The sequence below is a fragment of the Bacillus rossius genome, chromosome 3 (assembly GCF_032445375.1).
Source record: "Bacillus rossius redtenbacheri isolate Brsri chromosome 3, Brsri_v3, whole genome shotgun sequence".
In the NCBI taxonomy this organism is placed as follows: Eukaryota; Metazoa; Arthropoda; class Insecta; order Phasmatodea; family Bacillidae; genus Bacillus; species Bacillus rossius.
The window spans coordinates 65,724,492-65,750,533 of record NC_086332.1 but is presented as its reverse complement, the minus strand read 5'-3'; the positions used below and the strand labels follow the sequence as shown (position 1 = coordinate 65,750,533).

Here is a 26,042-nt window from a genome sequence, read left to right as displayed (position 1 = left end):
TCACCGTTGAATATGTACGTGATCCCTGAGTGCTATAGGCTATATATGTACCACGGCCGCTAATTTAATATAAAATATTATAAACATAACATAACTATACAACTTTTGTCATTATTTGTCAAATGTTCTTTAGTTAATATATTTTTAAATTTCCATGGTTTTAACTGCAATGATTGTTTGTCCTATTTAGGAATAACACCAACCATGCCAAAGCCTCTTCATCCAGTCTGAGTTGACTTTCAGCTAATAGCAAAGCCCAATAACATGGGCAAGCGGGCGAAATGTAAACATTGCCAAAGAATTGCAGGGCATTTCGGAGTGTATGGTGAAACATTGAGATATCTGTATACGAGCAGGCAGCCCTAACTCCACCACATCCAAAACACGTCCTGCTGATACAAGTTGTATTGTTGAAGTTGAATAAAAAAAAAAAAGATACAAACTTCAATTAAGAATAAAATAATATGTACTTCTACAGCTTTATCAAAAGAACTTGACACTAAAATTGCAGCATTTTTTTATGCAAAAAATACACCATTTAGTCATGCAGATAACTCACTATTTAAAGAAATGATCACAACTCTAAGACCAGGATACAAGCCACCGTCCGCATTTCAGTTAGCTGGACCACTACTAAGTAAAACACACGCGTCTATTGTAGAGAAAGATCAAGAATTTTCATGTCCTTAGATGGCTGGTCGAATATACACAACAAACCAATTGTTTGTTGTAGCATTACAACAGGTGAAGGAGATTCCGTTCTCGTCCATACTGTCGATACGTCTGGCAATTCGCATTCTGCCGAATATTTGACAACTGTTGCTAAGCAATCAATCAAAAAGACTGAAGAAGATTTCGGAGTTAAGGTACGCAGTTTTGCTACGGACAATACTGGAAATGTAACTAAGATGCGACGTGAGTTGGAAATGCAAGAAGACATTGACATTATCCAATATGGATGTAATGCACATTTGTTAAATCTACTTGCTGAAGATGTAGAAGTGAAAGGAGTCACTAAACTCGTCATAAAAGTCGTGAAATATTTCAGAAATAAGCATTTGCCAGCAGCATGGTATAAAGAAGCAAACGGCAAAAAATTGGTCATGTCTATTGTCGTACATTGGAACTCGATTCGGGAAACAGTACGATGATTCGTCAAAAATCACGGAATTCTAGTGCAGATTTGCCAAAATCATTGAGATGCAATTGATAGTGACATTTACCGAATTGTCGACGATATTCAAATTGCTAACAATTCATTGGATTTGCTGGCAAGACTGGATCCAATAGCAAAAGTTTTAGATCACTCCCAATGAGATGGCACGACGATTTCAGTAGCTGTCGAAATTTAGAACAATTTAGAGAAAGATTTATCAAGTCAACCAGCTCAAGTGAAATCTGCTTTCAACAAAATGTGCGATATGACGTTAGGTGCCCCACATTATTTGGCAAATATTCTTGATCAACGATTTGCAGGCAAAAACTTGACCCCTGAACAACGAAATGTAGCAAGGATCAAACCAAGCTAACTGCAACAATTTTTTTAGCAGCAAACCACGGTCTGATTACCATTTTTGTCTTGCTGGGTGGATCTTTAGGTTCACAATGTTATTAGTAATGAACAGAAACAAGGTGTGATTCAGTCTGTATATAATTACATTAAATTTACTAAAGAAAAATTTATAACAGATATTAAAAAAGATATAAACATACAATATTAATTACAATCTTAAACACCTCTCAGATATATTAAAAAAAAAAATTGGCCGGCTGTACATGGAATTATCAAAAGTTTCATTTACTAAAAATTAGGGTTGTGCGAGAATGAGATTTAGGCCTCGAGAAATTTTCGAGAAAGAAAATATTTTTCTCGTGAGAAACGAGACGAGAATGAGAAATTTTTAAATAATCAAAATTTACTGTAGATATCACTTTCAAAATATATTGTTCTGTACATAAAACTGTTGTTTATCATATAGAATGTCAATTTAGTTGCCTGTGCACAACTGACATGCACCACACGTTATGAAAGCCTACACTAAATTATAAATAAACATTCACTAACTTAGGTAAAATTCTAGTAGCTAACATGTTAATTGTGGTTCCGGTTGACTTATCGCCATTTTTTGTGTAATACTGCCACACTGATATGTCCACATCTTCCATTTTACCGTAAAATCAAAGTTTAATTTGACAACAAAGTTTACTTCTGTTAAGCTGTGATATTCCCGCAACACTTTTTTTTCCACTTGGTTACGCCGCAGTTAGAGATAAAGCAGTATTAGGAAATTATTCTCATATTCCTAATAACATTTTACAGGCGTCACATTATTTATTCATACCCGCAGAGGGAAACACTGGTACTGTAATTAAAACAAAGAAATTGATACTAGGGAGGCTTTGGCGGGATTAATTACTCGTGACGTCTTACGACTGAGTGAAACAAAGGTGGAAAAGAAAATGGGATAAACATACTATTTATTCTGCCTTTTCAACGGGTTTGAACACACACTCTCACGTAATTTTACGTAATACAAGGGCGTGAATTGAATTGTTCTGCGTGTTCAATCCATTAATATACATTCCAGTCCATTTAATAATTACATGACTTGCGCAGTCTTTTATTGGAAATGAAATAAGAAACGGAACAGCGAAGCAGACTCAATATGGCAGCATGACCACCATTCTATTTTGTTCGTTAAAAAGTAAATTTTGTATTTTGCCGTAATAATCAACATTTCAGTTATGCTATTAAACATTACCGAACAAAATATTATGACTAAATTAAAGGTAATGCTTTTAATAACTTTACCGTAATAACGTGTATGTAAACAAAACCAATTTTGCAGGTTAGGTTCGAACGTATTTTATTATGTATTCGCTTACATAATTTAAAAATTAAATACGGCAGTTTTTCTTTCAGGATAAATTGGAATTTCATATGACAGTTTTTATTCACAGTTTCGGTTATTGATAAAGGTTTTGGAATGTTGACTATCGGCTAGTCTAATATATCTTAATGATTGCATCATGTTTGCTTTGTGTTCCGCCAAATCATTTTTCGTCCAAACAGGCAGACGCGTTTGGTATTTTTAAAACATTTAAACTAAAATAATGGCAGTGTGTGTGTAATGTTCAACATATTAAAATACAACTATTAATATCAAATTTAGTTTCCATACCAAATTGAGTTGTTACCGGTACCAATAAAATTCTCGTTTTTTTTTCGAGAAATTATTTTTCTCGCTCGCTGTTCGAGAATGCAATATTTCTCGAAATTTTTCTCGAGGTTCGAGATCTCGCACAACACTACTAAAAATACATAAACCAATAAAAAAATACAAAATATGTTTAAACGATCCCAATATCTATACTTAAAGTCCAGAAATTATGTTTATCTAATTAACTGCATCGGACGACGTAATTTAAAGAAAGTTCAGAAAAGGGTCAAAAGATACAGAAGCACCGGAGGTCGTGGCTTCGTTTCCCAGAGATCACGCGGGTACATGATGCCAGGGCGCTTGTGTCCGGTTGTGGAAGGGAGATGAAAATGACAATTCAGCGTCCGGCTCTCGGACCCTGTCTGGAACAGTGGAGTTGGCTTCTGTTTACAGATGCGTCGCCAGCCAGGAACTGGATCCCGTGAATACGCGGCTGGGCACGGTCGTTTTCATCATTTCAAAAAAAATTTAAAAGAATAAACTATTACACTTTGTACTACGCAGACGGACTAAACTACTTAAAAAAAATTATAGGGATAGCATCCCTTATATAAGCGACTACATAGTCGGTTGCGGCCGGATGGAAGTCTTGCAGTGTCTCGTCGATCCGCCGATTTTCGCAAAACGGTCCGTCTGCAGTCGCGACGCGAAGTGTCCCGCGGAGAACCGCGTCTCGTAATTAAAAGTAAGTCTTCTATCAAAAGTGGAAGGGGTGACTGGGAGTCCGGACCGAAAGGTACCGAAGTTCCCCGAGAGGGCATCATAAAAAAACTCTGACTGATGTCTCGAAGTTGGTAGCACTGGCCGACTTTAGCGCTACCTGTTGAGAGGTGTCTGAGATAAGAAAGAATCGACTCGCCCAAGGCGTCTGCTTTACCAAGGGAATAAAGGGCGCAGTCTAGTGCTACACTCTGGCGGCCTACAGGGTAAGTTGGCTGGGCGGTTAGCGAGTTTGCCGCTAGGTATCGTGTGCGGTCCATCTTGGCACACACAATTTTTTATGCAAGGCGTCCTTGGAGACGGTCGCTGTCTGCTGGGGTTTCTGACCTGTCATTGGCCTTAGGCGAATTCTTAGAACTGAGAGGGAAGAGGGGTGGAGTAAGGGGGGGGGGGGGGGAGAAAATGCAACGACGCTGGGAACAAGCATCCATGACGTGGTTCCAGGGGAGTGAACCTAATACGTATTCGTGACAGTTAAGGCTATGGTCAGCTCGTCTCTGAGAAATGGTGACAGCTCGTCCAGAGCTGCTGTAAGCGGTTTTAGTCAAAAAGTGAAGTAACGTTACCGGACTGGGACGTGCCTGTAAGCGAGGGAAATTTTAAGCTGGCAGCCAACAAAGTCTTAGATCTGCAAAATATCAGATACGTCTCTGGGAAAGGTGCTTCAGACTACTGGCACAAAGTTTAACTTAGGGGAGTACACCAGACTAACAAAGTGTAAATCGCCCTTTAGTAACCAAATTATAGAGCAAATAAAATTTCCAAAAATAATTTAAAATTATAATAAAATTAGAAAAAAAAGTGTCGAAATTCCTAATTTCCGGCACATAAACACAGCATTTGCTGAATTCGAAATAAGCCAAATGTCAATGGTTACATCGATAATGACCCAATCATTAATTTTTCCGCAATATCTTTTTGGGCCTCAGTTTCAAACAACCCCACCACTGGATTGGTGGAAACTTCTAAACTTGAACACCACAGATGTTCAATGGGAGCAATGGGAACACAAAAAAGGTTCCTTAATATGTGTGAACAGCTCTTGACTGCTTCTGCTTCAACAGCGGGTCTTGAAAGGATTTTTTCAAGTTTTGGTCTGATGCAGTTGAAGCTGAGAAACCGTTTGGGAATTGACAAAGCTAATAAATTGGTGTACTTGCTTAAACGCCTCAACAAGTCTTCAGCAAAGAAAAGGAACTTAGATTGTATATCGGATCCTACTCATGATGATGATATTACTCAACCTGCTGATGTAGCGGATGATATGATTCAAAATGTCGTTGTCGTCCTATCCAGCAGATTCAGAATCGGAAGATGACCTACCTTTATATTCCTAGGATTCAAACTAATCACAATTATGAATACAGCATTTTTTGATTATTTTATTAATTATTTGATAATTAACAGTTTATTACGAATGACTGATGACTGATTAGATAACTAAAATACTTATTTGATTATATCCTAGAGTTATTATTTGTAATGTTTATTATTTTGTTACCTAAGTGTAGGTATGACCATTGACTGATTAGAATTTATAAAAAAAAAGTTTTATGTTTTTGAGTTATTTTTTGATATATAAGATTTTATGTTTTTTAGTTGATTTTGCCTGATCTAAAAGAAGAATTTATGTTTTTTAATTGATTTTGCCTTATCTAAAAGAAGATTTTATGTTTTGGTTTCATTTGTCTGATTTTAAGTACCTAAATAAATAAAACAAAAACATTTTAGTTTTTTTTTATATAATTTTAGTATGTTTATGTAACACATATGCAAAATAGTATTCATAAATTATACAACAAAATAATAATATGGCTTTCATACAAAATTGATATAAATCAAACTTGATATATATCTTAAATATCCGATATTTTGATATTTATAATAAATATAAAATATTTTGAACCCTAAAATTTTTGAAAAAATTAAAAAATGATAGTTTGTGGAACATTACAAAATATTTAAACATGTAACTTACCATTCTCTTAATTTGACATATAACTTGAGTGTATCACATCACTTTATATTTTTTTCCAAAGAACTCAAAAAAAGTTTTTTTATAAAAAATATTGGAATTATTAATTTTGATGAAAAACTATATTTTATACCAAACCTCTTTAGTAGTTGTGTACCAAGTTTCATGATGGTACTTTAATGGTATCATATTGAAATGGTTTTTTATGAAAATTGATGTGTGAAAATTCTTGTAATTCATGACTTGTAATTTTATAAAAAAGTTATCTAACTTTTTTATTTTAACTTATCTTAATAAATAATTCCCCATTATACCATAAAAATGTTTAACATTACTATATTAATAGTTGAACTGAAATTTTTATTGCACTGCAAACAATGTGGATTCAAGAGTTTTCTCATTAATGCAGAAATCTACATAATTAACCAGTATGTATTGCATGCACTCCATATTTTTCATTTCAAATATTACCAGTATTATCATAGCTATTGAAAATTCACCATCACAAATTGTCGGGAAAATTTGTATGATTTATTATTATGAATGGGGTTTTGAATATTAGAGACTAAGAGAAATTATTATTTTATACTTTTTAGCTCATTCTAAAAACATAGTATACTAAAAAATATTATTAGTAATTATTTTCTACTTTTTAGTCTTGTTTGGGTGAAATTTTGCAATTAGTTTTAAACACCTACATGAGATAATGACAAGGACACGTGAAATTTTTTTTAGGTTTATTACAGTTTTTTTCATTTAAGCATATTTGAAATAGAAATGTTTCCATCAAACAAAATAATCGCTTTCTTATGTTTGTTTATCTTTTAACAAGAAGTAAGCAATATTCTAAGTCTCTAGCTTATTGAGCAGTTACTTTCAAATTGAAGTGTAGTGTTTGCATTGTGTTAACAGTTTTAAAAGACATTTTCTAATGACAGTGACTGTTTTAACAACGGAGTTTCTAATTCATACTTACAACCATCATCAGATGTTATAAAGCACCATTCCTGTAATTTTTTTGGGCGGAGTGGATAATCTTTGGTCGAAACAATACAGCAATGGCAAGGTAAAAATGTGATTTCTTTTAAGTCACAGCATGCCGTCTCCTTCATGCTACCACCGTATATTTTTGTTGAAAATGTCTAGGGATTGCTTGCTCGAATTAGCGGACAGCTGTTGCCAAGGACTGTCCATGTTTTCATTAAGAACTTAGGTTATGTTTCTCGTTTTGATTTGTATTCACGGTTTTCATGTTTTCTTTCTCTTTCTCTTCATTTTCTTCCAATGTCATCCAATCCTGAGCTATGTTCAAAATTTCAAGTCTATAACTCATCAGAAAGTTAGTTAAATTTAAATTACAAAATTCCACCCGAACAGACATTGCCCAAAGCGAGCTAACAAAAATGTGGTAACATAAAAAACTTGAATTTGCAAGCTTTAAAATTAGGGGCAAGTTAACTCTACATTTTAACCATAAAAATCTATATACAAGGACATGATAAATAAATTTAAAGGGTTTATGATGATTGCACGTCTCACTGAGCTCTTTACTCCATGTGGAATCTACAGAATAATAGAAGTAAATAAACAAACTTACATCATCATCCTCTTCATCCTCCTCGGCACGGTCACTTCCATTGTTCTCCTTCTCGTGCTGGGAGCCATGCTGCGACCCACTGTCACTCCTCCTTTTCTTCTTTCTGCGGCCAAACTGCCAACACATCAAAGGTCAATTATTTACCAACTAAATATCAGGATTGATGTATTATATGAAGGGACAAATTTTTATGGTTTTATTTCTAGGACAATTTTGTTTTTAAAACAAGGAGATTTCAGTAGTATTGGTTTTATTTTTTATATATTGCCTTCATTAAAAATAAGTGCATTATTCAACACATATAAAACTAAAATATTTAATACTTATTTCACCAAAATAATCTCATAGTGATTGACACCTGATGCACTTATGTACAGTAAAATCATAAAAGTAATAAGCATTTCTAAAATGAACTTCTTGGAAAAATTTTAAAAAAAAAATCTAATGTGTTACTGATGTAAGAAACGCAAGATTGAACAATGAATGGGTCATTCCATGTCAGTTCATCCAACAAAAATTGAAAATGTAACCATTGTTTTTTTAATTTTGATAAAAATTGGTTTATTTGTTTGGTGACATAAGGCAACTTGAAAACAAAATTTCAGATTTTTATCTCAAATACTTCCTGAGAAATCGAAGGTTCCTTTGTGACCATTTTTGACCTAAAACAGGTTGTAATGACAGCATAAATTGGTCAGTATCTGTGTTTCCTTGCTTTGTATTTCACTATAATACCAATATTTCAGAATAAGAACACTTTTCCTTATGTAAAATTCTCTAGAGAATTCAAATTTTGCCACCAAATTGCTATATCTAGAATGGTTTGTAAGTTATAACAGAATTATTAACATGACTGATGTTTCATGTATCATCTGCATCCTTCATTACTAAATAGACTGTATCTCAAAAGGCAGACCTCACAAAAAAATAAGCTTGGTACTATGTGAAAGAGAAGGAAATTTCCTATAAGATATATTAAAAAAAAATAGTGGCTTTCTGCTGGCAACATGTAATGTACTCGATAATCGCTTACTAATGCTATATGTACACATAAAAAAATTCCCTACTTACACAAATCTATTGCCAATGAATTAGAATCTACAGACACAATCCTCCAATTTTTGTAATTAGCAAACTGCATTGCTTTACTGATAAAGCTGCCATTCTATATCACACTTGCACAAGTCTTCTTTCAAAAAACTGTAAGTTCTGCCAGAGCTGCTTGTTGATGGTGCCTGCAAGATGCTGAGTATGTGTTTAAAAGGAACCCAGCACACATTGTCTCGAGGTGAAGGCCAGTAAAAGGAAGCACTTGGACCGGCAGGGTGCATGAAGGTTACTTGAGCATCTTCTTCTGACCTATCAATGTTGTTTACAACACCAACGAACCATTTTTTGTCATACACACAAGACACATAGCAACCAGTATACAGTTTTGATATCGTACCCCCAGGGTCTTTGCTAGCTGCTGTAGCGAAATTGAAAACTAAGGAATATGCATTATCCTGACTTGTTTTCTTCATTCCTATTTCATACTGGGATATTGGTGAAGCATTGTGAAACCCTCTTGTGCCTGGGATGGTCTTTGCCATAGTATACCGTTGTTGTAGAGTCGAGCGAACGTCATCCACATCATTCTTGTCAATGTAATGAAAGATAATACCTGTTATGTGTTCATTGCAGTAGGTAAACATATTAGACACTGATGTAATTTGGTCTTGGAATGGTCGTTGAAGACTAGCTTTTGATGTCAGTCACTTAACAGTTCCCCCAATTCCATCGCAAGATGATTTGCCATGGCTTGTGGCAAAGAATGACCAAGAAGCTGTCAGCTGAAAATCTTGTGTGTGGTGGCACAAATTGAGGATATTCTTGCAGTTCTTGTACTGAGAAGCACAACCATCACTGAGATAATGTATGTGTTTTACATGAGGCAGGTGTCTTTTAACATATGTGACTATTTCTGATTGTGTTTTATACACCATGGAAACATCATGATCCAAATCATTTGACAAAAAACAATGACTGCTTGTTTTCAAATTAGCATTGTCTGAATTTTTGTAGTAAATGACTACTGGATGAACTGTACATTGACTATTGGTCCAATGGTATCCTTGTGCTTCATTTTGGATAACGAAGGAAAAATTTTCACTGAAATCTAATAAAGCTATAACTTCTCTTTCACTTATTTTCTCTTTCAGCTGCTTGAGGTAGTCCGATTGTTTCTTTGTGGTATAGGAATGGGGTATGAGGAGTTACATTTTTTGTACTAAAATTTCCATAAAGTCTTCTACACTTGAGGTAAGGGTTTGTAATTGTGTTTGGTCTGTACTGACCCACTAATGATATTCAATCACATCATCTGGATCACAGTCTAAAGTATGATATAGATGCTGCTTTAGAGTATCTGGAGAAGGACATTGCTCACATTGTCTTAGCATACAGGCAGGATTTAAAATGCCACATACAAAATACAAAATCAGTGAACTATACTTTTCACCTACACCAAGACAGTGAAGAAGTAATTCAACATTTTGGTGTATAGTGCACACACATAAGGAATGGGTTCCAGAACTTCCAACTAAAACGCACCATTTAGGACGCAACGTACAAAACTTTGAAAACCCTACCTTGAGAGATGGATATTTTGCCTTAAAAGAACAATACAGCTCATGTAAGTTGCAAAGCAAAAGTCTTTTCTGTTTGTAAACATTTTTGGATATACTAACTTTATCTTTCATTCCTGGCATTTCCCTGGAAAACTCATCATCTTGATAGAAATCTTGAATGACCTGCACAGTTTCTTCAGGTAACTTCTTCCCACCTGTGGGATGAACTAATGCGCAGATTCCTTTTTCCAGTGTAAGTTGTCTTGCTTGTCTTACCATGTACTCAGAAACACCAAATTCTTGTGCTGCCTTCTGTCTGGACCATGATTGAGGGATAAGGGTAAGAATTTGTAATTTTCTTTGTCTATTCATTATGGGCAGCTTTTGCTTTATTAAAGTTACCAAACGGTCCAAATCGGCAGCCTTTTGTTCCACTTCATGCCTTTGTAATTCTGTACTTTCACTAGTTGATGTGGCTGGAAGCTGTACATCTAATACTTTAGATATTTTGTCTGCTACAGCTGATGATACCTCTTGTACTTTACGTTTACCATTTTTTTCTTTTGCATGTTGTGATACAGCATGCAGTTTTATTGGTGACTGTTGCAAATATTCCAAACTTTTGTCAAGTAAGCTACGGGTTTCTTCTTTTTATGCTTGAATCTCTAAACCCTCTGCAACGTCACTTTCAGATGATTCTGAAGATACCTGTGCACCTACTTCTTGAATATTATCCAACCTATTCTTACATGAGGAGTATAATTTTTTACCAGGAATTAAATTAAGTCCCTTGTCTGCTGCTTTTCTGTAGCACTGTAAAGAGATTGTGCGCAAAGAACGCTTAACTGGAACACTATGCACTTTCATAGGATCACAACATGATGTCTGAAACATTTCATACTTCTTAATATAAAACAATTCGTGATGAAAACACATGGTGTGAAGATTATGTTTAGAAATACCTGTTCTCAGCACAAGAAGAGTTTGAATATCTTTGGAAAGTGATTACAATCTTTTGATTCCATTTGTTTTAATATAACACTCCTTATAGCATTCTTCATGCATATCATTCCCAACTGAACAGAATTCTAGTTTAGTAGTACTGGTAGCCATGTAGTTCTCATCCAACTTATAATGAACTAAGACTTTCCACTAACATTATACACAGGCAGCGCAGTAAGACTGGCCTACAAAGTGTAGTCTGCATGGTGGCAGACACACGCCTTATATCTGACCCCCCCCCCCCCCCTCCCCCGGTTATCTTTATTGCTTTCCTCCCCTCTACACCTCTGTTCATGGGCCACTATACTGCATTTGCTGTGACAGCCCAGATATTAGGCCTACCTCTCAACTGCCTCTGAGGAAGCAGAAAAAAAAACCAATGCCAAGGGGAACAGAGCAAGTATCAAAGAACACCTCTCTTATAGCTAGCAGGCAGACTCCAAGCAGAAATAACATATGTACAGTCACATGACATGGCTCTGCAGATAACACAGGGTGATAACACAGGGAAGGTAATTAGAGGCTTTGAAATTTGCACAAAATCCTTGTGTAATATGCGGAAAATATGGGACATACACAACCCTTATATTCGATCATCTTTGCTTCCATCTTCTGGCTGCCTTTTGTTAGGGGCCCCATTTACATCACCAAGTCAATTCATTTTGTTTTTCAACACTCCAGCAGAGCGCCACTATTTTTTTTAATGTATCTTATAGAAAATTTCCTCCTCTTTCACATAGTATCAAGCTCATTTTTTTTTGTGAGGTCTGCCTTTTGAGATACAGTCTATTTTGTAATAAAGGATGCAGATGACACATGAAACATCAGTCAGGTTAATAATTCTGTTATAACTTACAAACCATTCTAGATATAGCAATTTGGTGGCAAAATTTAAATTCTCTAGAGAATTTTACATAAGGAAAAGTGTTCTTATTCTGAAATATTGGTATTATAGTGAAATACAAAGCAAGGAAACACAGATACTGACCAATTTATGCTGTCATTACAACCTGTTTTAGGTCAAAAATGGTCACAAAGGAACCTTCGATTTCTCAGGAAGTATTTGAGATAAAAATCTAAAAATTTTGGATTTTAAGTAGCCTTTTGTCACCTAACAATTGAACCAATTTTTATTAAAATCAAAAAACATGGTTTACATGCCCTGGATGAACTGACATGGAATGACCCCAATATAATATTAATTAAATTAATTTGTTTTAATTTTTAATGATGATAAAGACGAAATCCACTTTTTTTAATGATGAAATTTGCTTTTTTATAACACCATAAAATTTTGGCTCTATATATAGATGACTATGACTACAATAGAAGCCTAAGGGGTCGTCCATTAATCACGTGATGTTTTTTTTAGCACATTTTTAACCCCCCCTCCCCCCTAGTGATTTGTGGTGAGGTTTCAGACTACTACCCCCCCCCCCCCCCCCCCCCTATAAATCACGTGTATTTTATTGGTACAAAATATTTTTCAAAAATTCAGAATATTATCTTCTTCCTAGTGTGTTAAAATTAAGCACAGTGATAAAAATGTCCAGACACACATTAAGGTTGCAGGTTTATTCTCACTAGCATAAAAATAATAAAGGAAAGGCTTATATGTAAATTACGCATGTATTCGGCGCCAAAATCACAGTCTTACTGGTGACTGGCAAGCCGAGCCGGGTGGTTCATGTTGCGGCGGGCGGGGATATTGTTGCCTGGCTACGGCGAGTCAAGGTCATGCGTCGCTTTTCGGTTTAGTAGAAATCACGCGAAAAAATAAATACATGTGATATCTCTCTACACCCCTCCTCCCACATTGTGATATTTCGTGATTATTCCCGACACCCCCCCCCCCCCCCTTTCGAGCCTCACGTGATTAATGGACGATCCCTAATATAAAGTGGATCTGTACAGAGCAGATTCGGATATACAGTGGTTAAAATCTCAATCCCCACCAAAAAAAAGAACAGTGGGAAGTTTCTAGTACTTGCAAGAACAATTATGGACGTAAGTCTACCTCTTCTGACGCTCTCATCTGGATGGACGAGAGTTAGGGATGGTCAATATATGTTTATTGGTGCTAAAAATACATAGTACGTACATGTTGAGAATTATTTATTTCAGACTGCTCCTTTTTTCTTTGGTTCATTAGTGTTGAGCTATGTCACGTAAATTGGAAATTTATTCAGCAAATGATAAATGAAATTTGACTCTACAAAGAATACATGAGAGCGACTGTAAGTCACATTATCATGGGTGAGTGATGTATCCTTTAAGTTAAGTCTAAAGTCTATTAAATGAGAAAAAGAAATTATACACATATAAATAAAAGATTTTTTGGTTCAGTTTAAGTTATGAACGGCTGCAAACTGAAGGAAATGACTCCAATTCATTAGAAGTAGACAATTCTAAGCTCTGGTAGTTTTTTTTTTATAAGTTTCAAAAATGTATATAGCCTGAGTTTTTATGCACACTACTTTTAAATGGAATGAGCAACCCTATTGTAAGATGTGTTCTTTGCCAAACATATACTACTACACTTTACCAATTCCATTAAAGACAATATTATTTTTTGCCTGAATGGGTTAATTCCATGAAAAAATGTGGACAATCTAGCATTCAAGTTCCTTGGAAAGGAATTCACAGTCATAAAATGACAATTATCAGGCCACTTCACGTGTTTGGTACTCTAAGTTACGCATGGCATCTCGATTCACTGGTGCCCTCTATCAGGAGCACATTATTGCTACTAGGCTGTGTAAAATAAACCTGTGTTCCTGTAGACTTAGTACGTACTTCAAAACAAAAAAGGCTAGAAACGTATGGGCTATTGCATACGTCAAAACATTTTTGAACAGTGAACAGAGGCGGAACACAGGTAAAATACAAATAATTTAGGTGTTAACACCCCAAAAGGTTGGTGGGTGTTAAGGAGGATCCTAATAAATAAAAATATAAATAAAACACTGAAATCTGGTTACTTCTAGATTATTTTAATGGTTAACTTATTTTATTTTGGACAAGCCAGATTTATCATAGTGTGGTAGTTAATACTTTTGGTCACCACTTTGATGACTTACAAACTAATGACAAAAATATTTTTATGAAAATTCACAGGTTCAGTAAACTCAAAATTTAGTACATTAAATTATAATTGAATTGAATTTTACTACACGCAGGCCGACCGCGGATACTTCGATAATTACTTTACAGATTACATATATTTTAAAGCATGTTGCACAAACAAGGTTTCAGAGAAATAAAATCAAAAATAAACAAGTTTCCATTATTTTGGATTGACAAGTACTTTTCATTACTATATTTTATACCTTTTTCTTTAAATGGTAGTTGAATAGTTCACAAATTGTTCATAGAGAATTTAAAACTTTAAGATTTCTTACATTGTGTCTTCCAAACCTAGACTTAGCTGCACGAGAAGTGCTGACATCCGAACGGCGAGGCGTGACGGGGCGGATAGCGGACTAAAGTTGACAGCACGATGCGAGGAATTTAGATGGCCGAAATCAGGAATTCAGTGCCGGTAGATGTGGTTGTCTACCCATCACTGGGGATGGAAAACCCCACTTTCAAAACAAAAGTTCGCACAGAGTTATTATGTGGTTATGGCCAGCGGGAAAGTTCTCCGCCGCAAAGGGCTCAAGAAAACAGGAAATAAAAAAGGGCACTAAAATCTCTACTCACCAAATTGTGGGGTAGGTCGGTGGTACTATCTATCCATGTGCTGGTAGATGAACATTAGCGCGGTTGCACGCACTTAATTCACCAGAAAAACACTAACACTAATATGATGTAGTCTAAACTTTAAAACTCTAAGGGGGTTTTTCCCTGGTCGTCGCAACTACATCCTATAATCTTTGATGTCGTGACTTCTCAGGAGGAGAGACGCGGTCGCGGTAGAAGTAGCGCGACAGATTTAGAATGCTCCCTGTACCACAGTTGATTGACGACTCCCTCTACTTGAGAGAGACCCTTAGTTCCTGCACGGACTCGAAACCGAAAAGTGGGGAGGGGGGAAGAGAGAAACAGAGTGGGCGGAGCTAAGTGGGCCATGGGAGAAAAAGTGCCTTGGGATTGATCAGGGCTTGTGAGTGTCATAGTGCCACAAGAAAAAATCTAAAACTCTCTCTATGGCAGCGCCATCTTTAGTTGGCACGGGTGCCAAGAGATAGCGCACCGAGCGGTGGTGTTGCTGTATGCCATCTAAGGCAAAAGGGTTTTGGAAGGTGGTGCTCACTGGCGGGAGAAACTGACATTAGCATGCTTAGTTTCGGTTGTGCTCGAGAGATCGCGCACAAGCCTTGTGCGTGGAGCGCAAGCATAGGCGTGGCTTGTTCCTAAAGGAGAGGAGGGGTTGACGAGGGAAAGGGCATGGTCCTTGCCTCGGTCATGGTTCCTGGAAGCATAGCAGAAAACCGAAGAGGGCCAGGGATGGCAGGTTAGTGCTTGTTTTATGCCGAGACCAGCACATTCGCTTTGCTCGCCAGGGCCTCGAGCCTGGGAAAGTGAGCTAGGCTCATCTGACGAGGCAGGTACCCCTGCATGAGAAACAAGGTGGAAGGCACGTTAGGGAGGGAGAGTTATCATGCCTGTTCCTGCATGCAGGCAAGATAAAATTGACTCGGCTAGCCTACGCTGCGTGTAAGCGTCTGCATGTCTCTGCTGAGACCGTGAGACTCTCTAAGACCCACTAGTAAAGTTTTAATATGTATAGCCCGGGTGGTATAGTTGAGAAAATAAATTTTGATGAGGTCCTCTAGCTTATGGGAAAGCAAAAATATTTTAATAAATAAAGGTTGAAAAATTGAGCCAAGAAATTACTGATTTTCGGCTCGGCTGCCGGAAAATGACTACACAATTGGCTACTTGTTTTAGAATATAGCAGCTTGGAAGCTGTTGGCAACAGTTACCTAAAAGCTGGATATTCAATCATTCATTGTTTAAGTACTTGAAGTAAATTAAAATGCATTTACATAATTTCTGTTTAACTATCTATTATTCTAGTACACACTATTTATTACAATACATTTTTCTTGGCTTCCTAATGTAAGGCAGACACGGCAGAATGGATTAGGTCACGGATTTTGATTTCAAATCTCTCATAACATAAATTTTTTGTTTCAAAAGTACAAATTTTTCATTTTTGTTAAAACTTTAAATTTTTTTAAGGAGCCTAGTCTCTTAAGTGTTCAGCTTATCTTGCCTCGCTTTATCAGCATACTCAAGATATTCTTTAATTATATTATTTTTGTATTAATATTGTTAAGACTTAAATTTTTAAATATTCTTTCTTGTATTAAAACATGCTATAAAGACTTCCTTTTATATTCAAACACATAAACAACAAATAAATTAAGGCATGAGAAACTACACTCTCTATAATCTAGTCTGTCATCTCATGTAATAAAAAGTTATCCAACAATTTTTTCAGTCTTTATTTTTGTGGATGAAAAAGAATACTAAACCAGGGCTGCCGTTTTCACGGATTTTATCCGTTTTCACGGATATTTGAAGCTTAAAACTGACTAACGGACTAACGGATAAACGGCGACATTCACGGATATTTACGACGCTTCGCCGGTTTTTCATATTTGAATTTTGTTCGTGTAAATATTTACATTCAACTACCTATTTGAAGATGTCAAACCATACAAGCATCCAACAGTAAAGCAAACATTCACATTAGGTGTAGCGCCATGGAACTTCCAATCGTTTAACCACAAACCAAAAACATATACTCCCACATATCGTTTCATGAAGTACAATATCTATGGTTTAGGGGGAAATGTTTTTTGTTTGTTGAGTTAAACGCTAAGAAGTGTCATGGCATCAGTAAACATTTGTATTTTTTGCCATTATAATGTTTTAGGTGCGGCATTTGTTTACAAACTTCATACGTGATTTAAGTAGTAGTTCTGGTCTTAGCTGATTGTGATGGAGAAAAAATGAAAGGCTTCGCCGGACAGGTCACTTTATAAACAGCGTTATCGTAAAGGATGGTAGCAAGAATTGAAATGGTTTAGGCGTGGCAAAACGGAATTTTCCGCCGTTTGTTCGACTTGCAACTCGGAACTGAACGTGACAAAGGGCGGCTTGAAGACGTACGTTCATGCGAAAAACCAACGAGCTGCTGATCAGAGTTGTTCTTTGACGAGTTTTGTAACCAAACCAAACAAAATTATTGATGCGGAACTGTAATGGGCGAACTTCGTTTGTGAAAACAATTTATCTGTGAAACTCAGAGATAATTTCACGAAACTTGTCCCGCAAATGTTTCCAGATAGTGAAGTCGCAAGAAACTATCATTGTTCTCGCAATAAAACTAGCCAGATAATTATTCAATCTTTGGGTACATCAGCTGCAGATTATGTTACCTATGCAATGAAAACACAATTTTTCACACTGATGATTGATGAATCAACTGACAGTCACTAGGCAGGTTGTAGTGTTAGGAAGGTTCTTTCCATCTGAGATTGTTGAAACTCATCTGTACAAAGTAATGGCTTTGAGTGGTGCTGCAACTGGAGAAAATCTGCTGTGGAATGGGTTTTCAGCAATCTCAAGATGGTTAAAACTGTTCACAGATCGTCAATGGAATCACCAATGTTAAATGCGCTGTTGCATTGCACAATGAGAACATCTGCAGGTCTGGCTTTCAAGTCCACTGACGAGATGCGGAAAAGAGCACAGAACATGAAAAAGTAGCTAGTTAATGATGTGAAATACATTTGTTTTTTTTAAACTTGTAAATAACTTCAATGTATGGATGTATTTATAGTTTGTAAATAAAAGCACCAAAGCCTATACTGAAGAGAAATTTTTAAATTACTTTTCATTTTATTGTGATACCAACTATTAGTTTTGTAATGTATGTGGCAAATCTTAAACATTTTTTACATTCATTTGATTTTTTTTTTAATTATGTTTTGGAATGCAATGTATATTTAAAATTACTGCGAAAAATAAATTGTCAATTACGGCTATAAATTTTACAGGATTTTTAAATGCTGTAAAGAGGGTTTGGGAACCTAATTTAGTGGCAGGCCTGGCATTAAGTGTCACAGTATGAAATTAATGGGAAAACATGTTTTCCACTGCTTTGTAAAATTGCAAAGGCAAGCAATACTTATCCTTCCACACAGCAATGCAGGGGTGGAAAGGTATTTAGTAAGCTCAACCTTATCAAGACAGGGCACAGGTCATAATTCACGTACATTATGATCGAGTAATTTTCATAAAAATTGCATATTTTTTTGTATTTTTTAATGTACAGGATTTTACAGGATATTTTGTATTGAAAACAAGGATATTACAGGATATTTCACATTTCAATCAAGGATATTGTTTTCAAAGTGGTGGCAGCCCTGTACTAAACCACTTTGAAGAATAAAAAATATTCAATTTGTTGGAGAATCAAACACAAAATAAGCACACACAACAGTATACCACATTAGTTACCCTAACAACTGAGCTAAATTTATTGATAGAATGCTTTAAAGTATAATAAATAACAAATTTTAAAAATGCAAAGTTGGCTTGAGGATAAGCAAGTATTAATTTTTGTTAATCAGTTAATTTAGTTAATCCATTTTTAACTTTTAAGAGTTTATTCTTTTAACGTTTAGTGACCGAATTTACCTATTAGTCGTAAAGACATGAACTTTGTTGAACTTTAATGCCATTTAGACAAAAAAATAATAATTAAGAGATTATGTTACTTTTAATTCAGCATGATGTTCCTTGTGTAAACTGCACAGGATTTTTCGTAAGACGAATACCATTTTCCTTTAACCCAAATGCATATGTGTAGAGACACAGAATAATTTATTGGTATACAGTGGTATTGGTTTACATTTCTTTCATTCACCACACTGTATTAGAAATAAAATGCGCTGTTCCACAATTTTACAGTATATGACTATTTCCTAAATGTAAAGTCTATATAAATATCTATGATTTGCTGATAAATTATAAAGATTTAACACTATTTAGTGTCGTCATGTTGTTTGGTACACTTGGAAGAGGGAGGCAGAAGAAAAGTGGGGAATCAGACTAACATTGCTGAGAGAGCAGACCCTCATACTGATAAGCACTTAATATAGCAGTTCAAACAATTCTCTGTAAAGCTAATTTGTTCTGATAGGCGAGGAGCAGTGTGTAGGAATTTATATTAAAAGTTTAAGAAAGAATAAACAAGAAACTTAAAAAAAAAAACCATGACAGACATTTTACTGGGCGTCTAATGTAATAACATACCTTTCTCAGTAAAATATTTATGCTTGTTATAAAGCTTATATAGTTCCAAAACAAAAAAAAATGTTGGTGGCACACTTACCAGCACAATAGAAATTTTAAACATCCATAAAACTGCAAATTATATCAGAAAGACTTAAAATTATGTAACTAAACAGTAAACCAAAATCTAGATATCATTAAGTCAATATGTTAACATTTAAAAATATTGGTCCTACTACTGTAGGGGCCAGGAATCTTGCGAGCTGTCAGCCCGGGGGTGAAGGGGAAAAAGAGGATGAAGGTCAATAGGGGAAGGGAGGGTAGTGCAGAGGGGGATTCCCTATCCCTTTGTGCATTACTAACCAAGTGAAGTATATTGGCAAGTAGTGTGTGACCAGCAATGGAGCCGAATCTAAAGCGTAGGAAAAGTAATAAAGTGATTCACAGCAAAAAGAGAGAAATAATTAGTACAGTGAAACCCCGTATTTACGTTAACGGTATTTACGTTTTCCCGTTATTTACCTCCTTTGTTTTTGGCCCAATTTATTTTCCATAAGGCGGTATATGTCGTTTTCACGCTTGTTACGTCGGAAAAGTTGCTTCATTCCCGTTATTAACGTCTCGTTCAGTGTTTACAAACACCGAAACATGGCCGCCATAGAAGAAAGATACATCAAAAGCTGCGTATGTGAATGCGTTCGCGTCGTGAACAGTGCAAGTAACCTTGCACTATTCATAATACTTCTATTTCCACAGCTTTCCGCTACAAGCGCTGGTAGTATCATTGGCTTTAGCGGTAAATGTATTTGACACATCTTTAACTCTTTGTCGTTATTAATATCTGTGAGAAAATGGAGAAAGTGAAACAACGAAAAACTATTACCGTTGCCGATAAAATCAAAATAATTGCCAAATTCGACGAATATGTTGGATCACGCGTGGACCTTGCGAAAGAACTTTCAATCCCTGTGAGTACTCTTAACACCATCGTCAAAAGCCGAGAAACCATCACTGCAAATGCCGCGAAATGTGGGCCAAGTGCTAAAAAACGTAAATATGTGAAGGACTCGAAATTCAAACAGCTGGAAGATATTCTTCTTGAGTGGTTTTCTGGTGCACGTGCCGCAAATTTACCAATAAATGGTACAATACTGAGAGAAAAAGCACGTGTTATTGTCTCTAGGCTGGGAATTCAAGATTTCTCAGCTTCCAATGGATGGATTGATCGGTTTAAGCAGCGTCACAATATTGTTTACAAGGTGGTTTGTGGCGAAAGCAAAAGTGTGGATGTGGAGACTGTGGAACATTGGAAGGAAATGCTACAGGAAAAAATTGCTGGGTTCGACCCGAAAAATGTTTTCAATGCCGACGAAACAGGGTTGTTTTTCAATGTTCTACCAGACAAAACCTTTAGTTTTAAAGGGGAAACGTGTCACGGAGGTAAGCTCAGCAAGCAACGGATTACTGTGTTATTGCTTACCAATGCAGATGGAAGTGAAAAATTCCCCCTTTATGTCATTGGCAAAGTGAGGAAACCTCGATGTTTTAAAAACATCAAGTCACTCCCAACAAAGTACGAAGCAAACACCAAAGCCTGGATGACCAATGCTTTGTTTCAGAGCCAGTTGCATGCATTTGATTCAAAAATGGCTTTGCAAAATAGGAAAGTTCTTCTTTTCATAGATCAGTGCTCTGCTCACAAAGCAACCATCCAGCTTCGCAACACTGATATTGTCTTCTTCCCAGCAAACTGCACGAGTGAGCTACAGCCCCTTAACTTGGGTATCATTCAGGCATTCAAGTTTTTGTACCGCAGATACCTAGTTACAAGGGCAGTAACAATGCTTGATGTTGGAAAAGACCCTTCTTTGATGAAGATAAATCTGCTGACTGCATTGCATTTTAGTGCAAGAGCCTGGAAAGAAGTGAAAACATCAACAATTCAAAACTGCTTTGCAAAAGCTGGATTTGTGTTCCCAGAAAAGCCTTACACTCTCAGTGAAGAAGATTACAGTGACATTGAAGATGTTGAAGGACATGAGAGGGTGTTGCAGGAGAAAATATTTCAAGATTACGTGGATGTGGACAGTCAGGTGATCACTTCGGAAGTGCAATGTATAGAAGATATTGTAGAAAGCCATGTCAGTACTTCTCAACAGGATACTGACGAAGATGATGATGATGATGATGAAGTGACAACACCCACGAGTAAAGATGCTCTTGCTGCTCTTCAAACTCTGCGAGACTACATTGGAGTATCTGCTGGTGAAAACTGTGATGGTGTTTTTGGTAATTTTTATACTTTAGAGAAGCAGATCATGTGCATGAACACTCAGATGCAAGCAAACCAAGATTTCTGATTATTTTACAAAGAAATAGACCTAAGTTAGGCATGAAAGTTTTTGCACATAAGCCTACAAAACTTTTTTATGGTAACATTTTATCATGGCACACATTGCTTCAGTGTTGTATTCACACAATTTTATAAGTTATATGTTGTAAATTTATTTTGGTTTACATAGGCCTAATGAAGGATTTTTTTAAGATATTTCGTTCACTGTGTCTTTTTTTGATGTCTCTGACTACTGAATTAAAAGGAGTGCATTAAACCAGGTATGTTACATTTTAAAAATATGTTTCCCTCAATTTACACTTTCCTGGTATTTACACTTTTTGACTCTGTTCCCCTGGAAAGTGTAAATAAGGGGTTTCACTGTAAAATATTATCAATCTGTGATCAAGAAGCTCGTGAAAAATGCCTTTCGATTCCTATTCACAAGGCAACAGAACGTGCTGCAACTTATACAGATGTAAGCAAAGCAACAGTGATGCGTATTCGGAAGAAAAAAATTGCTATGCCAAATGAACCACATACAACACCAGGGAAAAAGAGGTAAGCCATGCATTTAATACATGTGTAATGTGCATTAGTGATGTTTAAAAAAGTGTATGTATATATCATTAGCTATGTTTGTGTACGAAATATGACAGATGTGCATATGTTTTTTTTTATTATTAAGATTGATACAGCGTAATTTTTTTTATGTGCAGGTCATGAAAAACACGCAAGATTGAGATTGACAGCATCGATAAAAGTGTCAAACACACAATTCAAGAATTCTATGCCGTTAAAAAAGTTTTCCCCACAGTACGCAAACTGATTCCCGTATTAAAGGAAAAGATAGGTTGGCAGTGGAGCCCTTCGTCGCTCAAGAGATTATTGCAAAGTATGGGCTACATATGGAAACGGTGCGAAGACAGGCGGCGTTCGTTAATTTAATGAGCTGATATAGTGGCGTGGCGCTCCAAGTACCTCTCACAAATTAGACAGTGTAGGTCTGAAGGTAAGGAAGTGTTTTACCTCAATGAGTCGTGGGTGGATACTAATCTTACATTCCAGAAATTCTGGCAATGCAAAAATGATGTAACAGGACTAACTAAAGGAAATGCAACCAAGAGGCTAATATTGGTTCATATTGGTTCACGATGCGGATTTCTCACAGGGGAATTATTGATGTTCAAGTCAGGTATAACAGTCTGAGATTATCACAGGGAAATGAATGCTACTAATTTTGAAAAATGGCTGTAGTAATGGATAATGCACCATATCACTCCAAACAATATGATAAGCCTCCTTCGAAATACAGTACAAAATAATAAATTATTTCATTACTAAAATGCAGAATTGTAGTATGTGTGAAAAAGTGCTGAAATGTATGTTGATGGAATAGTAAAAAAAAACACAAACCAAATATAGAGGTATTTGAGAAGCCCTCAATAGAAATGAATTTTATGTTTATTATTTTACTTCTTACCTCTATGACTTTGTCTTAGTCCTGTTATGAATTATATTTACCAGTATTGTATCTCTATGGTCAGGTCAATTTGGTTTTACTCTTTAAGTATTTTCATGTTTTATCTAAGTAATAATTTTATGAAATGTCTTTGCAAACATTTGTTAAACGGCGACGAATAGGAAATGAGCTTACACCTTTTAATATTGTTTTTGGGTCATTACTGAGGAAAGAGTATATGTGATTGGACGCTCGACTGCGCATATATTTTATTTAAAGAATTTAGTATTTCCAGTGTGATTTCGGAGAGTGTTCAATAGAGAAAGCTTTGACTGTTTGAAACAAATTGGAACGGGAGTTTCTGTTCTATTATCATGGGAGAAGGATTAGAGAGAAAGAGCTCCGTGATTTAGTCATAAATGAATGTAAGAATATCACGTAAAACATTGGTACGACGACTGAATAGCTAGAATCTACGTGAAATTGATGATTTTATAATAAATACCGGAACTACACAATGAAGAAGAGGTAGTTACCGATGTTCGAAGCTCTACTAAAGAATCTACGACGACGATAAGTTTTGACTAACAGCATAAATATAACTGGATCAACGACGAATTAAGAAGAAAAGAAGAAAAGGACTATCAATCTTCGAGATGGAAGGAGTTCGACAGCGGTAGACGGCATCGTAGACGGTGTACCGGAGGACATCATCCTTCTAGACGACTCCAGGTGACCGACGCCAGTCCTGCTGGAGTACCAGCAGCACGAGAGGAGGTGCATCGAGACGGAGACCCAACCAGCGACATCGGAGGAGAGTGAGATCTAACCAGCAACATCGGAGGAGAGACAGGGGTTCGGAGAGGTTTTACACAGCCTCTTGGTATTGTAACGACGCGACGAGGTTTGTTTGCCCCATCCCCGAATTAACAAGAACAGCGAGAAGTTACCTGTCCTATTTTAATGGCAAGATATCTTAAACTATGATGTTTACGATCAAGACCTAATTTGAAACTCGCTAAAACAACTTAATACTACTTAACTACGTAAAGACTTGTAGCTTGTACATACTGGACCTGGTTAACTGACATTGATCAGTAATATGTAAGATATCAAAGTTAAAATCTGTTAAAGTCATTAATTGTCTTGAATGTTTAAAGAATAGTCCCAGGTCCAGAAGTCTTGAGACAGTTTGATCTACCGAAAGAGACTGAGCTAGTAAAAACAAAGAAAAGACTAATTTGCCAGTTAAAATGTGTTTCAATAATATTTAAAATATTGACTGATAACCAAACTATTATTCAGTGATACAATTACGTAAAACGTAATTAGTTCTGAAAGACATTTAAGTATAACGTATATTGAAATTTTGTTTAATGAAAAACCTATTTAAACATGAATAATTGTATCAAAGGTATTTGTATGTTGCTTGCTAATCATTGACTCTGTCACTTTTCATGTTACAGTTGGATATGTTGCAAAAGAGTATTGTCACCCATACAACCATGATTTTGACCCTAGTAAAAAGTTAAATTTTCATTATATTTTATTTTTCCGATTGATAACCATACTTACATATCATGTGTATGTTAAACCAGATAGACAGAAATATTTAGCTTGGATTGTCTTGAAAGAATAATTAGTTTTTATTACACTGAGATCAGCAGTCATAGAGAAGTTAATGCTTTTAAACACACTACTTATATTTGTTGATTTTAAGGTCAGAATACTTACACCAAAGAGAAGGAGACATACTGCTAAGGAATTATACGACATTTTATTGTTTGGTATTCACACTGAGTCAAACTACACCAGTACATACAACTTGAGAATAATTTATTTTCACTATCAACATAACAAGACATATTTTAGTTAATATTCTGTAGAGGTTAGTAGTTGTGCTACATACACAATCACGGCACTAGTACTTTATAGAGTTTTCACGGCGCCCAACTAGACCACATTTTACATTATAGATATTGGCATTTTAGGAAATATACTCTATAGAGTAATTCTGAAAATACTTATAGAAATTTTGATCACCCAACGGTGGTACACCCTTTTGAAATTTTGGTCGCTCATCCTTGGAGCTGTCTGAAAAATAACAGAAAAAAAAGGGAAAATTCTGAAAACACTTCAGAATTTTTGGCGCACAACGTGTAAGCCAACGTTAGGGACTATTTTATGATTTTTTTTTGAACAACTCAAGACACTTTGAAAAATACAGACAGTAATTTTATTTTGTCAAGATGACAGACACAGGTAGGAAGTCATATTTTTTGAGAGGTAGCAATGACACTTCTGACTCTAGTCCTGAACGAGAACCTAGAGAAGTAGTACCAGAACAGCACATCGAGACTACTGGTATGGAGTCACAGCAGGAAATGGAGTTGGGTCATTCGCCGCCGACACCAACTGTTACCCTAGATGCACTGTTCCAGTTCATGAATAAGGAGAAATTAGAACGGGAGCGTAAAGAACAGGAGGAGAAACTAGAACGGGAACGGGAGAAACAAGAACGGGAGCGTAAAAAACAGGAGGAGAAACTAGAACGGGAACGGGAGAAACAAGAACGGGAGCGTAAAGAACAGGAGGAGAAACTAGAACGGGAACGGGAGAAACAAGAACGGGAGCGTAAAGAACAGGAGGAGAAACTAGAACGGGAACGGGAGAAACAAGAACGTGAGCGTATAGAACAGGAGGAGAAGTTAGAAAGGGAACAAAAGGAGCGAGAAAACGCCGAAAGACTAGACAATTTAGTGCAAGTCTTAAATAACACTTTAGGCAGGATTGCAGATGAAACAGCAGAAATCAGGCATGACTTAACTGAAACACAGCACGAGATGCAACAGAAGTTTTCCAGTGTACACA

The 26,042-nt window shown here is 36.1% G+C and overlaps 1 protein-coding gene across 3 annotated transcripts in view; it reads right to left on the bottom strand.

The window, feature by feature from the left end:
• Positions 1–26,042, bottom strand: part of LOC134530828 (zinc finger Ran-binding domain-containing protein 2) — an 83,213-nt gene that overhangs the window by 30,215 nt on the left and 26,956 nt on the right. For 2 of the 3 annotated variants that reach the window (XM_063366077.1, XM_063366076.1), the window contains exon 5: positions 7,514–7,627. In XM_063366077.1, coding sequence (XP_063222147.1) covers positions 7,514–7,627 — 114 coding nt within the window. Of the gene's footprint in view, positions 1–7,023; positions 7,628–26,042 lie in introns of those variants that run through there. The other variant, XM_063366075.1, reaches the window with a different exon arrangement.